This window comes from Heterodontus francisci, chromosome 2, assembly GCF_036365525.1.
Source record: "Heterodontus francisci isolate sHetFra1 chromosome 2, sHetFra1.hap1, whole genome shotgun sequence".
Classification (NCBI taxonomy): domain Eukaryota; kingdom Metazoa; phylum Chordata; class Chondrichthyes; order Heterodontiformes; family Heterodontidae; genus Heterodontus; species Heterodontus francisci.
Genome location: NC_090372.1, coordinates 16,913,503 through 16,929,516, shown reverse-complemented (window position 1 = coordinate 16,929,516; position 16,014 = coordinate 16,913,503). Strand labels below are relative to the sequence as shown.

Sequence of the window (16,014 nt, the reverse complement as noted above, 5' to 3'; positions counted from 1 at the left end):
TAAGAGTTTCCCCACCACTGACGTTAAGCTGACTGGGCTGTAGTTGACAGGGTTTATCCCCTTTTATGCAGAGTATAACATTTGCACATATCTGAGGACAGCAGCCTAGAATGCATACCATCCAAACTGGGTGACTTCTCTACTTTGAGCAATTCCAAGCTTTTAAGTATCTCATATCTATTTCTATCCTCTCTAATTTCTCTACTAGCTCCTCCTTTACTGTGACATTGGCAGTGTCCTCTTTAGTGAAGACAGATACAAAGTACTCACTTAATACCTCAGCCATAAACTCCGCCTCCACAAGAAGATCTAATTTTTGTTTCCGAATAGGCCCCATCCTTCTTTTGCCTATCCTGTCACTATTTATATGTTTATAGAATGTTTTTGAGTTCCCCTTTATGTTAACTACTGATCTAATTTGTACCTGCTTTTTGCCCCTTTTATTTCCTTTATCAGTTCTCCTGTGTACTTTCTGCAGTTTTTTACTGTATTATGAACTGAATGTTTGTTTAACATAAGACTCCTTTTTCTATTTCATTTTATTCTCTATATCTTTAGTCATCTAGGGAGCTCTAGCTTCAGATACTTCTACATTTCCCTTGTGGGAATGTATCTAGTCTGTACCCCGAACTATCTCTTTGAAAGCTTCCCAGTGCTCATTTGTAGTTTTACCTTCCAATCTTTGTTTTCAACCCACCTGGGCCAGATCCCCTTTCAACTCATTGAAATTAACCCTCCTCCAGTTGAGTATTTTCACATTTGATTGTTCCTTGCCCCTGTCCATAATTACTTTGAACCTAATAATATTACATACGAATTAGGAGCAGGAGTAGGCCACTCGGCCCTTTGAGCCTGCTCTGCCATTCATTAAGTTCATGGCTGAACTGATTACTCCGCATTTCCACCTACCCCCGTTAACCTAAAATATTGTAACACTCTTTCCCAAATTCTCCCCTACTGAAACATCCTCGACTTGCCCCACTCATTCCCCAAAACCAGATCAATACTGCTTCCTTTCACCTTGGGCTTTAAACATACTGATCAAGAAAGCTCTCGTACACATTTCAGCAATTTCTCTCTCCTTTGCCCTTTAAACTGTTATTTCCTCAGTCTATATTAGGATCATTGAAGTCCCACCACTATCACCACTCTATAGTTCTTGCATATTTCTGAAGCTTGTTGTAAATTTTCTCCTCTATCTCCTTTCCACTCTATACACCCAGCAGCACTGCTGTTCCTCTATTCTTCCTTAATTCTAACAAGATTCTGTCTTTGAACCCGCAAGTGCATCATCTTTTCTAGTGCTGCAACAGTATCTTTGATCAAGAGTGCCACCCCATCCCTCTACTTTTTTTGCACTCTGTTTCCTGGTAGCCAGGAATATTAAGTTAACCAATCCTCCTATTGTTTTAGCCAGGTCTCTGCTATTGCCACCATATTGTAATCCCATGTGGCAATTCATGCCTGCAGCTCACCAACCCTTATTACCGTGCTCCATGCATTCATGCACGTGCACTCCAAACTCATCCTAATCTGCTGAGCATTCCCCCTGTCTGATCCCCCTGTTTCTGAACTACTGTTATGCTGTTTGTCTCTCCCAGACCGCTCTCCAACTCTTCATCCTGGTGCCCCTTGCTCTGACAAATTTGTTTAAACCTTCCCACATGGTGTTAATTGACCTCCCCACAAGGACATTGGTCCCAGTCCTGTTGAGGTGCAACCTGTCCATTTTGTACAGGCCCCTCCTGCCCCTGAACTGGTCCCAATGCCCCAGGAATCTGAAGCCCTGCCTCCCTCACCATTTCTCCAGCTATGTTTTAACCTGTCTTATCTTATGCTCCTATACTCACTAGCACATGGCTCTGGGAGTAATCCCAAAGTTATTACCTATTGAGGTCTGACTGTTTAACTTCCTCCCTAGCTCCTGAAATTCTGCCTACAGGACCTCAACCCTGTCCCTTCCTAACATGGACCATGACGTCTGGCTGTTCTACTTTTTCCCCTGTCCCAATGAATGCTATGCACCCATTCCCTAGCATCCTATTAGATAGCAACAAAAATTGCTTGAATCATATGTTGTTGAAATGTTAATTCATTAAAGCACACTCATTTCTGCATGCTTCATGCACTTTAATCAATTCACAGTCCCTTTTTTTTATTCCTGTTGATAGGAAGAACAGTAATGGATGCTGGGAAGTCAAGAGTTTAACCAACAAGTTGAGCTGACATTATTGACACCTTGCCATTACCTTTTGCGGACTATAAACTGTTATCTCAACCCTGCTGTTTACAATATTTTATAATGTACATTGTGCTTGTTGATTGTTGCTATATTCGTGCCCTTGATAAATGATTAAGTAATGTTTGCAGAAGAATATTAATAAACTTGCATTGATAATGTAACAAACCAACATAAAAAGAATCTTAACAGTGTCATTTCCCAGTTAGGCTATGCCTATTTGAACAGATATGCTTACCAACATTAAGGCTGGGTGCCACTTATTCATCCAAGGTTGAGTTGGTCCAAATGGATGAATTTCAATAAAACTGCATTGGGGCAATAAATGTACCTTGTGTCTTTTCCATGAAAGCATAATTGCTCTTTGGAACAGCTGTCAGCAGTTTTGTAAAAGTAAACCTGTTGGATCTTCCATGACCTGTGTTTTGAAACTTGATAAAGTGCTAGTTAATGCCTGGTTAGCTGATAACGAGTGCAGAGATAACCTGAATTAGCTCCACTTACACAAGGCTTTACCTAAGTGCTATGGGGCAATTTCAGTTGTGTTTTTTTTTGAAAGTCTGTGGGGTGGATTTAAAAGGGGGGGGGGGGGGGGGGTTGTCGTGTTGGGCTATCATCGCCTCGGTGAGAGTTACAGAGATCCCAGAAAAATGCCCTGATCAATGTTTGTCATTTTCTGGAGGTTCTGCAATTCCTCCCTCATAGTTCAGCAGATGAGTGAGAGAACCTCTATGTAAATTCAACCTTGGTTTCTTTGGTGGACTGGCCAGTCTTTTGGGGGAATTGTCACTGTTCTAGATAATCCTCAATGAGGGGTTCTCTTTGCCACAGTTTTAATGAACCGCGATAATAGCTGCCAGTATTAAATATTAGGAGAAAAACAATCGCAGGAATGAACTGTAATTGGTTGTTGATCTGTTTTGAAGATAATATGATTTGTTTATGGTCCATGTATGAGAGGAACTCATGCAATGCTCCGAGGTTTCAACTACAGAATGTGTTGATTGGAAACTCTGGCACCTTTGGACTTTTCAGTATGTGGGTGTTTATGTCATGTTTACTGTCCTAGAATGGCAGTGTAAATAAATGTGATCTTTAACTGTATTTGGCAGTCACATCAAGGTCGTACAGCACATCAGTCACAGTATGAAATGATTTTGAATGATCACTGCACTTTTGAAACTTTCCAACATGTTAACCCAGAATTTTTTTTATCATCCTTGATTGTGAGGAGTCAGTTGTCCTCGCTGTGGTAAGATTGAATTAGTGACCACAATTGGGCTGTCTTCCAAAGTCTTTATGGGACTTGATAAATTTGATGTATTTTTCTTCTCACTAAATCAAAAACCAAACGTGATCATGGATCATGCATTACTCTATTCTGAAATAGGCATAGATAATTACAATTTTTTCAAATTAACAACTTTCACTTAATGTAGAAAAATGTCCTGAGCCTTTTCACAGAAGGGAATTGGGCAAAAATGGATACTGAGACAATGAAGGAGATATTTGGAGGGGTGAAAGAGGTGGATTGTAAAAAGGCCTTCGAGGAGGAGAGGTGAAGCAGTTTTACAAAAAGCAAACTAAAGTACGAATTCGAGAGTATGTAATTGAAAAATGATTTTATGTAAGATGTGCTATATCATTTGACTCATGAATCCTCTCTGGGCCTGCCTGTGTTTATAAGATGTCTTTCTGTCTTGGTTCTGGAGACTGAATCCGTACCTGAGAACGAGAGGGCACAGATTTAAAGTGATTGGCAAAAGAAGCAAAAGTGACACGAGGAAAAACTTCTTCACACCACGAGTGGTTAAGATCTGGAATGCACTGCCTGAGAGTGTGGTGGAAGCAGCTTCAATCGAGGCATTCAAAAGGGAATTAGACTGTTACCTGAAGAGGAAGAATGTGCAGGATTACGGGGAGAAGGCGAGGAAATGGCATTAGGTGAAATGCTCATTCGGAGAACTGGTGCAGACACGATGGGCTGTTACATCCTTCTGCATGTAACAATTCTGTGATTCTGAAATACTGACCCAGATTTTGCTGGAGTGAGGCATCTCAAGGCATCCTGGGTTAGTTGGATGCTTTTCCTCCCCCTTCAGCTTGATAAATGTTTGCTTTGTAACTTTCTAACTTTCTGAAAGTGTGAAGGCATTGGGATATCTGGAACCTTGGTGAATGATGGGTTCAATGGTCTTACTCCCTAACCAATGCAATTTAAGGATTGAGACTGAAACAGAGGAACACCAGAGAAGGAAGTAGGGTGAATTGAGTGAAATCAAGTCTAGAAAGAGAGGGAGGGAAAGCAAGACGGGATGAAGAGGAGGAGGGGGTGGGGTGGGGGGAAAAGAGAATGGAAAAGAAATAAATTTTTTAAAAGTTAAAGTTTAAAAAACTCTAAGATTAATTTACTACATTTAGGAATGAGACTAAATGACTTCAATTGACCCCTATCTAGCCGTCTTTAAAAAGATACGTATGCTGTTAAGTACTGGCCTTAACTTTCTGCAGCAAGTTTAATTGGGAAGTGCAAATGCAGAAATTTCTTGGGGAAAAAAGACTTGCATTTATATAGCGCCTTTCAAAGCACTTTACAGCCAATGGAGTACTTTTGAAGTGTAGACTTTGTTGTAATGTATGAAAAGTGGCAGCCATATTGCACAAAGCAAGTCCCACAAACTGCAATGTGATAATGAGCAGATAATCTGTTATTGTGATGTTGATTGAGGGAGAAGGATTGGCCTGCACACTGGGGATAACTCGCCTACTCTTCAAAATAGTGCCATGGGATCTTTTACATCCAGTTGAGAAGACTGACAGGGCCTTGGTTTAATGTCTCATCCAAAAGACAGCAACTCCAACAGTGCAGCACTCCCTCAGTACTGGAGTGTTAGCCTTGATTTTTGTACTCAAGTCTTGGGGTGGGACTTGAACCCACAACCTTCTGAATCAGAGATAATGAGTGCTACCAACTGAGCCACAACTGACCCTCACAGCTGAAAGTCACGGGGAGGTTTATGGCGAGCTGCGGTCTTTGCAAGGGTATTGGTGGAGTGGCGCAAATTATCAGCAACATCTGACAATTCACAATTCATGGACTATCTCTTCCTTCCCAAAAGTCAGTGGAAGATTAACACATTAATAGCGATGAGTGTCATTAAACGTGCCTTTATTTTGGCAGCAAAATTTGAGCATTTCAGACTTCCAACATCTGCAATATTTTGCTTTTTATTTCTACATGTGACTTGTTTCATCTCTGGATTTTGGTGAAGGGCACAGCAGGTGTAAAATGCCAAGCTGGAAGAGAATGTATAAATCCCAATGTTGTATCCCAACCATGTCTGCTTTCAAATTGTGATTGGTGCACCAAATTTGGAAATATTTTTTCTATTAGATGACAGACAGCATTGAATATTCTTAACGTAGCTTATTTAGTTATGTTGTATCACCTAATGTCCCATCCTACCTTTATTCTCATTATATCTATCTTTTTACTTTTGTGGCTCACTGTGACTCCAGAATCACATTGATGCGCCTATACATAGACCATTGGAATCCAGATCACAGCATGTCCATTTTCCTGCCCAAGTCCGCTATGCCTGCAAACAGGACTGATTTAAGCCAAGAAGTAAAAACAATACTCAGCAGGTCTGGCAGCAACTGTGGAGAGAGAAACAGAGTTAATGTTTCAGGTCTGTGACCTATCATCAGAAAGGCCAAGGTCATGGCTGAGACATTCAATATGAAAAGTTTTTATCTCCTCACCTGTATAAAAGTGGGCATATTTGTGTGCTCTTTTGGGGAAGGGCACTGCCAATCCTTTGGACCCAGCACCCATTGCTGCAATTTTCTGCCTCCCACCTCTGGCAGGCAGGTGCCGAACATTAACCTTGCCTGGTTTATCTAAAAGAAGTGTCTTGACTCTGCCAAGTGGGTGCCCACTGTAAATGGGCTATGAATGGCAGCCTGCGTTGTTTTGTTCCCCGTTATGTTTTGCTATTTTTAAGTGGTCACTGACCGACTGCAACTGAAAGATAAGTTTTTGTTCAAAAAAAAAATTGCGATGGAGCCAGGAGGTGTAGTAGTTCTTCCCTGTCTGCACAGTATCCCATCACTCCCCCTCCCATTGCCACTCCACCCCCACCTTCTTGGGGGAAAACATTTATTTCTTCAAATGGGCAAGCTCCCTCTGGAAGTGCGGTAGGCACCCAATTAATATTAATGAGGCTCAAGGTCCAATTAGGGGCTGGCCAAGGGCCTCCGGGTTTGGGTGCATGTTGTCACCTTTGTGATCCGGACCAGGCGCATTGAAGAATTTATCTCCCTGACCCTTTTCATGTAGATGAGAACTCGACTTCAGGAATGTTTCTGTTTCCGTATGTCTTCTTATCCAGAAACACCACCTGAATATTTTCGTAGTTAGCGTCCGGACACTGTGTAAGAATTACCAGTCAGTGTTGCCAAGAATGACAACAGGATTTTTTTGAAAATGATTAATGAGGAAACTGGCAATATTTTTCTTCAGATTTTTCATTAGTCTAAATTCCAGTATTTTCATTTCACAATATCCTGAAATGTTCCGTCATTTCACATTCCAAGCAGAATACAATACATTCTTTAAAATTGAGATCAGTAGCAGCCTGGATACCATTTTTAAAAAATAATATTTTAGCAAAGAAATGTAATAAATATTAACATGAACTGAAAAATAGTTTAATCATTATAAATCATTTTGGGTGCGCCAGCCAATGAGATAATTGGTATAAGTGTAATTCTTGTCTGCAATACAAAGCAGTGTCGTGGGGAAGGAAAGCTGAAACATTTTAAATAACCACTAGCACATCTTGACCTGAATTCGAAGGGTTAAATTAGATGCGGCTGAAGGCCCTGAGCTAAATGGCAGCAGGTGGCAACAGGGTGGTAAATGCAGCACTGAGATTTTAAGATCACAACACCCTAATTCTGCTGGGCAGGTGTTCAGTATAAATTAACTGAATAATAGCTAACTAGCAAATGAATGGTGTTTATTACTGAGCAAAAACGGTTCCTTCACAAAAGCGCAAAGGAGGATAAATACAAATCGGAGTTTCTACAGTACATGGAATCCTTTATAGTTGAAAAGCTATGTTGTCACAGGGATTCTCTGCTCTTTTCCTGTGTCTTCTGAATTTAGATCTGATGAGATGATAGAGAGCAGTAAGCGGGATAAACATGGAGGGTAGAGTGACCAGGAACACACAGATAAATACCACCCAGCTTGTATAATCCTTCTCTTCTTTCTTCGGGAACTCTACCTGTTGGTTTAAAATAAATTGTTAGAAATATTTCATTTTGAAACTCTTGTATTTTGGATGCAAATATTTTAATTACTCTGTTTCCAGAAACAGCAGCAGACTTGTTGGCCCACCAAGCCGACTGTCATTTTGTTAGCCTTGGAAATTCTTTTAAAAACCCTTGCCCTGACCTTTCTCTATATCTCTCAACACCTTCACTTCACAAGTATCTACCTCCATTTTAAGCCTCAGGTGTCTGTGTCTACAGCCTTCTTCTCTGTGTGTTCTCACTATTCTTTGTGTGAGGAATTTTTTCTCAGGAATTTTTTTTTTACATGCTTAGTTCAAATCCTAACATTATATCCCCTAGTTTCTGGATTCTTCCAAAGAAAGGAAGAATCATTTGCCTTCTACACTTCCCTCCATTACTTTAAGCACCTCACTCTGAGCCTACTCAGATCAAGGGAATAAAACTAAGTTTACTCTGTCTCATCATAGCTATGAATTCGCTTCCTGGATATCAGTCTGGTGACCCACCGCTGGACTTCTCTAAGTGATTACTAAAGTGATGTTCCAAATGAGATCTGATAAACACTCCATGGGTGGAATCTTCTCTGCCCCAGCAAGGCATCAGAACAGCACCCTCCTCCCCCTCCCCCACTGAGTTGGTTTCCCCTCCACACTGATGACACTAAGATGTGTGGCCCTTCTGAATTTTTAACTCTGAGGCAGGCTTCAAAGGGCACCTCCATTTAGTGGTGCCGTCACACTCCCCCATCTGCTTCAGCAGCATCCAGTGCTGCAGGCCCTCTGATTAGGCCTCCCGCCTCAGGAACCCACTCACTTTCCTTAATTGGACAGCGAATGTGGAGGCGGCCTCTCCATTGGCTGCCTCCCTGAAGACTCCCCCCCTCCCCCCACCACAGCTCTGACCCACGCGGAGTCGGGACCCATAAATGGTCCCAACTCCCAAAATTTTTCAGAGTGCAGAAGATTCTGCCTCATACGTACAGCAGTATTTACTTGTTCTTCTATTCAGTACCTCATGTGATGAAGCCCAGCATCCCATTAAGCTTATTCAATCAGCGAGCCAGCTTTTCCTGATGCAGGTACCTGGACCCTAAATCATTCTCCATCTTTCCACACTCCTCCCCTCCTCCCTATGTCCTGCTATTGGTGGCAAAGCCTTCAGTCACCTCAGTGCTGCTCGCTGGAAATCCAACCCTAAGCTCTTCCACCTCTCTGCTTCTGAGTCTTCTAAAATCCTTCTCATAAGCCATCTTTCCAATCATGTTTTGGTCACCTCTTTTAACACTCCCTCCATGGCTCAGCATCTGTTCCTTTCTCCATTTATTTTTTTGCAGTGCTCTGAAGTGCTTTCGGAAATTTTCTACACTGCAAATACCATGTAAATATACGTTGTTATGTATTATTTTTACACAGCAAGTTGCTGTGATCTGGAATGCACTGCCTGAAAGGGTGGTGGAATTTGATTCAACTGCATTTAGATTCAATAGTAATTTTGAAAAGGAAATTGTATTTATTCTTCAGAAAGAAAACTGCAGGCCTGTGGGGAAAGAGCCAAGGATTCATTGGGTAACACTTTCAAAGAGCTAACACAGGCATGATGGGCAGAATGGCTGCCTACTGCGCTTTAAAATTCTTTAACTTTGAACAGGGAATGTACGTACATGCAGATCCAAGAGGCTGATTAAAAAAACACATCAATGGGAAATTTTAATCTTGGCTATTGATCAGGAGAGACCAAAAGGTGTTGCAGGGGATATTAGGTTGGAGGTTGCACAAATAAGCTGGGCCGAGGATCTGGCCAATTTGAAAATGAGAATAATTTGAAGTGTTGGGGAGTAGTGAGTATGGTGGGCGAGGACAGGTTGTCTCAGTTCTGGACATATGATGAAGGATGGAAGGCCAGAAAGGAAGACACTGGAGAAATGAAGTCGAGACTAAAGAGTGGATAATGGTTTCAATGGTGATGTGGTTGAGATAGGGTGGAGGCACACAGTGTTATGGAAGTCTTGGTGATGGATGTGATGTGGGGTTTGAAACCAGGCTCTGGGTCAAACAAGATTCCATGATTTTGCATGCTCTGGTTCAATTTGAACTGGCTCAGAAATAACTGTGGAGTTTGTGGTGGAGATCAAAAACCATAATACTGGTGTCTCTAATTTTGGCTTATCCATGAATTGCCATTGGACGTGCTGTCTGACAGAATAGAAATGGTTGTCAGGTTAAATGAAGAGATGGACCTGAGTCTCATCCGCATACAGATAGAAGCTGATTTCCACAGCCACGTAGATCAGGAAAAGGAAAAGGATTAGAATTATCTTGTGGTACTCTGAAGGTGTCTGTGTGAGGGTGAGAGGACAAACCTTACCTGGAAATGCGTTACCTGTGTTTGGATAGGTAGGAGTAGGAGCCCATGAGGGCAGTCCCACTTAACTGTACAGCAGAGGAAAAAGCGATGGAGGATGATGGTGTGGAGAAGATCAGGACGAGGGAGGGATATCTCATTGAGGTCAGTCATGACTTTGGCTAGGGTAGGCTCTGTGCTGTGAGACAGTAGGAGACAGATTGAAGGATTCAAATAGACTTTTGGGAGACTGGGACATTGAGAAAGGATGGCATTGACACATTTGAGGACCTTAGGGAGGTAAAGATAAGGTGATAGTTGAAGATGATGGATTTTTTTTTTGAGGACCAGGATGTTGATTAGTGTTTTGTAAAGAGGAGGATTGCAGACTGAACAAGAGCACTATTAACAAGATAAGGTAGTCGAATGGTCGAGAGTTTAGTGGAAAGGAGATTGAAGGAGTGGGGAGTGTTTCTGATGCAAGAAGTGAGCTTTGAGAGGTTGGTTGAGAATCTGCAGGGCGACAGAAGATTGGAGCTAAAGTGACAGCTACAGGGAAGATATCAATCTTAAGGAAAGAAATCCATGAGTTCCTCGCAGGCACAGTTAGTGATAACTCACTGAATCAGGGTTGCTAGAATGTTCTTTAGACAATATAATGTCTCATTAGTACCCCAACACAAATTCCACAGGCTTTTTGTGCTTGATGAAACCAGTTGCCATTATGTTACCCAATATACCTTCCAGTATTCAAACCAATGATGTCATTTGTGGAAATAATAGTAAACTAAATATGATCTAATTTAAAAGAATACTTCATGGAAAAATTAAGAAATAGCTACTGCCAAGTGCAGTAGGTATTTCAATATGTATATACATACATAGTTGGGATTCCATGCCTCGTACGATAAGCGATGCTGAACTTCAATAGCAACATAGGCCACAAAGACTGAAAACAGAAGTAAAGGGCTGATAAATCTCCAGGTCACGTGCCAGTAAAGGTTGGGTCTCCGACCAGTCATAAATTCCAAATCATCACAAAATCTGAGGAAAAGAAAATGTAACGTTCAAGTCATGTCTTTAGTACAAGTTCAAATTAAAAATAATAACTGTCCTGTTCAGATAAGTATGTTATATATTTAATGTAACAGCACAACCAGTTAACAGAGGTAGAATACTTGGTTGTAACCACAGTTCCCTACATGGTGAGCAATGATGTAAATTACCACTATTGCTTGATTTTCTTTCAGGAGAGAAAGGGGAAGGAACTTGGAGAATCCTTAAATTATGGAACCAGTGGTTTAATCTGCAATAAAAAAAATATACATGGAGATTTTGGATGAGTCCTGCCATGTTTCCATTTATTTTTTGGGATGCATCCTCAGTTTCTGAGGGAAGAGAGGGATGAAATTCAGGAACTGCTGGTTGCAGAGGTGCTGCTAAAGTACTGGAAGATTGCAAATGTTACCCCCTTGTTCAAAAAGGAGGAAAAGGATAAAGCTGGCAATTACAGACCTGTCAGTTTAACATTAGTGGAAGGGAAGCTTTTAGAAGTAGCAATCCAGGAGAAAATTAACAGCCAATTGGACAAGCATGAACTAATAAATGAAAATACATTAAGGGCATATTGTATTTGATTAACTTGATTGAGGGTTTTTATGAGGTAATAGAGAGGGTCAATGTAGGCAGTGCAATTGATGTGTATATGGACTTTCAAAAGGCATTTGATAAAGTACCACGTATTAGGTTTGTTAGTAAAATTGAGGTCAATTGATGAAAGGGGTGATGACAGCATGGATACAACATTGGCTAAGATATAGGAAACAGTGTTGTGCTGAATGGGCTGTTTTTCAAATTGGTGGGAGGCATACACTGGGATTCCCTGAGGTTCAGAACTAGGAATACTGCTGTTTTTGATATACATTAATGACTTGGACTTGGGGGTACAGGGTATCATTTTGAAATGTGGAGATGACATGAAACTTGAAAGTGTAATAAGCACTGAGGAAGTTAGTAATAGACTTCAGAGAACATAGACAGGCTAGTGGAATGTGTGGATACATGGAAGATGAAATTCAAAGCAGAAAAATGTGAGATGATACATACTGGTAGGATGAATGAGGAGAGACGATATATGCTAAATGGTACTATTTTAATAGAGGTGCAGGAAGAGAGAGATCTGGAGGTGTCTGTGCACAAATCTTTGAAGGTGGCAGGGCAATTTGACAAAGCAATTAATAAAATTTATGGGAATAGAATACAAAAGCCAGAAAGTTATGCAAAACCTATATAAAACACTAGTTTGGCCCCAACTGGTGTATTGTGTCCAATTATGGGCACCACACTATAGAAAAGAAGTGAAGGCTTTGGAGAGGATACAGAAGATATTTATTAGAATGGTTCCAGCGATTAGGGATTACAGTTATGTGTATAAACGGGAGAATCTGGGGTTGTTCTCCTTACAGCAGCAAAGGCTAAGAGGAGACTTCATGATTTTACATACATCTATCAAGGGTTTAGATAGACTAAATATAGCAAAACTTTCCAATGGCTGAGGGGTCAATAACCAGAGGGCACTGATTTAAGGTGATTGCTGAAAGAATCAAAGACGGCACGAGGGAAAGCTTTCTCATACACGAGTGGTTAGGATTTGGAATGTACTGTCTGATAGGGCGGTGGATACAGATTCAATAGTAGCTTTCAGAATGGAATTGGATAAATAATTGAAGTATAACTTGCAGGGATATGGGGAAAGAGCGGGAGAGTGGAAATAACTGGCTTGCTCTTCAAAAGAGCCAGCACAGACTTGGGCTGAATGGCCTCCTTCTGTGCTGTACTGTTCGATGATTCTATGATTGGATGGAGCAAGCATAAGGTCTTTTCTCACTCTCGACATTAGTCAGCTACTGTTGTTCCTGGGTTAGTGTTTCGCCTCTGAGTCAGGGTTTCCCGAAGGAGCTACATCGAAGATGTTAAACTATCCCCCTCTTTCGGTTGTGCCTTTTCAGTATTTTCAATTTCTATTTTAGATCTCCAGTATTCATGGTTTTCGCAAGGTGAGTTCAGACATTGGCAAATTTAACAGGGTGAAGCGCTAAGAAATGTAGGGTAAGTTACAATGGGACGTTTCTAAGTGCTTGCTCAAGGATGGATCCAGGGCAGTCTGGAGCCAATAAGAGATTTAAGAAACTAATGATGAAATGATATTATTCTGACATTTATTCCAGCAGAAGGAGGTTTAAGGAGAATGGAATAAAATAAACATTTCGAACAAGAACAAAAAACCAAAGATCATGATTCAGGAACACCATCCAAGGCAGTGGGTAAATAGTTATTCTAAAGTTTGTTACTTACTTATTAATTCCGTATACATAAATAACCCCAATCAGCTCAAAGAAGGCAATGATCAGTAGAGGAAGAGCAGTTCCGTAATTGTCAAAAATGGTCAGCCAGTAATTCCCAGATGCTGTAGTGAAAATGAGCGCTATCAAAAAGGACACCAGACATATTATGGCTAAAGAAAAGACAAAAACAATTGATTAGTTTTTGACAAACCATTTTTCTAAGTAATACACCTACAGAGTAAGGGAACAACCTAAATCAGATGGGGTGAAGTTTTGCGCATGTTCTCTCAATGGTCATAACTTTGGCGGAAAAGCCAAAGAAATCCTGGAAAAACATCATAAACAGTTTCCATGATTGATCAGGAAATTCTCTGTGGAAGTTCACCCCCGATGAGTCATTGTGGCTGATTCAATGCTCAATTTCAATGAGTTTTGACTTAGAGTAGAGCCGTATAGACTCCCTGCAGCTGTGTAGGAGTAACATTGGCAGTGGCTGGGATTGTGAAACCAGCACTCTGCTTATATAATGAACAGCATTGTAATTTTACTGATAAAATGTAAGGGGGTAGTAATTGGTTCTTGGCCCATTCTCAGAGGCATATCCAAAGGCACCGACAATCTCCTGCACAGCAGGGCTACACACCTTGCCGCTCAACTCATTCCTCTCTCTGCACGTACCTCACATCCCCATCTGAGCAGCCAACACTCACCCTCAACCTAGTGCCCTCTCACACCCTTGCCTCCACAAATGGGGTCCTTCACGCCTCTGAACATTCCTAAAACCCCCACCTCCCTATTTACTCTCCTTGCAGGAGAAGTGAGTGTCACAGACACGCGGTGGTGGGGGTGGGGAACAGGGGAGGCGTGGGCCTTCAGAGGAAGACCTCTTGTCAGGCACTGGCAACGCATGGCCGCCTGGTCCGCCATGAAGGTGGTCAGGCAGCATGAGGATGCAGATGTCAGCAGCAAGCTGTGGTCAGACCCTAAGCCTCCTGAGGCTCAGGTGTTCTCACATGTTGGGATAACTGGTCCATTGCCTGCAGAACCTTTGTTGGGGATCTGGCCTCCTTCCACCCGTAACTCAGTGCCCACTCCTTCTGTTCTATGGAGGGGCATCTGATGCGAAGTAGGCAGCTGGTGCTGCACTGGAGCATGTTGCATGGGAAAGCCCCATGCCTTGATGCTCAGCAGTGGTGTGGCTGCATAAAGCTGCTCCCTTGCCACTCTGAAAGTTGGCAGCAAGGAAGTGCAGCTAAGGGTAGGTGAAGTGCTGGTCAGATGAAGTGCCTTCCTGGCAATTGGCAGTATAATGATCAAAGCCTTCACAGCTTCTCAGTTTCACTGAGGCAGTCCGTCCTGCTGTGCCTTCTCCTCACTGCTGGGTTGGGGACACAGTGTGAGACTATTCCGCTGTTGGAAAAGAGGGTTTTTGCTGGGAAAATCCATCTTAATTGGCTTCTTAACAGGTTCCTGCCACGGCCAAGCAAATGGCCGCCAGGGCACGCAACCCGCCCCTGGGAAAAGTGGGAGAAGGTGGGAACACTTCAGGATAGCTGTCCGCCAGCATTTTTTCTAATTTCCTTCCCGCCCCCCTCCCCCCTCAATCGCGCTCCCCCCTCCAAAACTGCCCCCATGGGCCTGGAAAAGCTCCCCCTAGTTGTTCAGATGTGCAGCGGTGCCAATTTAACTGAAAGAAGCTAATTCAGGATAAGAACCTTATATTTCAATGATGCCTGTATTGTCACCATGGACACCTATCAAGCTGCATTGTGTACATTTCTAGTGCACCACTGGTATGGAATGTCAGCTGCTGTATTGGACTTGGTGACATCCCAAAAACATGTGAGATGTATGGCAATTTCTACCCCATGATACCCAGTTAGAATCACCAGTATGTTACACCCTGAGCTTACGCTATCATATAACTGGAATGTTGGACAGCATAGGCACACTCCTGAATATAAGACCCTCAGACCACTTACGGGAGTAATCAGCACCACTGCACCCAAGACAATATCTAAGGCAGACATGAAACTTGTATCAGGGTGAATGACCTGCTTCCAGGGTTTTCTCTGCAACTGGCTGTAGGGAGGAGTGGGAGCGTGGCCAATCCTCTGTTCCTGTTATAAAGAAGCTCCTTCTCCTTGCTCAGAAACTCCTCTGATGGTTTAAGTAAGACAGGCAAGTCACCATGGATGGAATTACAGGGCACAGTCATGCTGCTCTCCAACAGACTGCAACATCACCTCTAGAAGTATGGGAAAAACTAGTAGAAGGAAGAACTTTCATTTATATAGCAACTATTAAATCCCCAGAACATTCCAAAGCACTTCACAGTCAGTTGTTTTATAGGCAAAAAAATGGTAGTCAGTTTACAGCAATAAGATGAATGATCAGTTAATCTATTTTTGGGGGTGATGGTTGAGGAGAGAACGCCGTGCTGCTCTTTAAACCGTGTAATAGGATCGTTTACGTCCACCATTACAGTTTAGCATCTCATCTAACAATACCACAATCTCTCAGTACTTTACTGAAGTATTAACCCAGATTATGTGCTTGTGTTTGGGATTGGGGCTTGAATCCATAACCTGAGTCAAGCTGACTCTTCTACTAGTTTTATTAGCTTTATTTACCTTTTGCCGGACCATCCCGATTTTGGAAATTTTCCACCACATCACTTTCCTTTTAAATCCTTCCACTGGAAATGTTCCCCCCCACACCCACCCACACTCGCCACCACCCCCGCCACACCCACCCCCACCCCCTCCACCCACCCACCATGCAGCG

The 16,014-nt window shown here is 42.2% G+C and overlaps 2 protein-coding genes across 5 annotated transcripts in view; one reads left to right on the top strand and one right to left on the bottom strand.

The window, feature by feature from the left end:
• The window catches only part of tert (telomerase reverse transcriptase), a 57,978-nt gene extending 55,236 nt beyond the window's left edge, over positions 1-2,742 (top strand). For all 3 annotated transcript variants that reach the window (XM_068055207.1, XM_068055216.1, XM_068055200.1), the window contains one exon: positions 2,172-2,742. The gene's annotated coding sequence lies outside the window, so the exon portion shown is untranslated. The remainder of the gene's footprint in view (positions 1-2,171) is intronic.
• Positions 2,743-6,751: 4,009 nt separating this feature from the next.
• The window catches only part of LOC137382770 (sodium-dependent neutral amino acid transporter B(0)AT3-like), a 53,944-nt gene continuing 44,681 nt past the window's right edge, over positions 6,752-16,014 (bottom strand). For both annotated transcript variants that reach the window (XM_068055190.1, XM_068055182.1), the window contains 3 exons: positions 13,238-13,397; positions 10,765-10,927; positions 6,752-7,533 (listed from right to left, as the gene is read on the bottom strand). In XM_068055190.1, the coding sequence (XP_067911291.1) occupies positions 7,348-7,533; positions 10,765-10,927; positions 13,238-13,397 (509 nt within the window). In that variant the 3' untranslated portion in view covers positions 6,752-7,347. The remainder of the gene's footprint in view (positions 7,534-10,764; positions 10,928-13,237; positions 13,398-16,014) is intronic.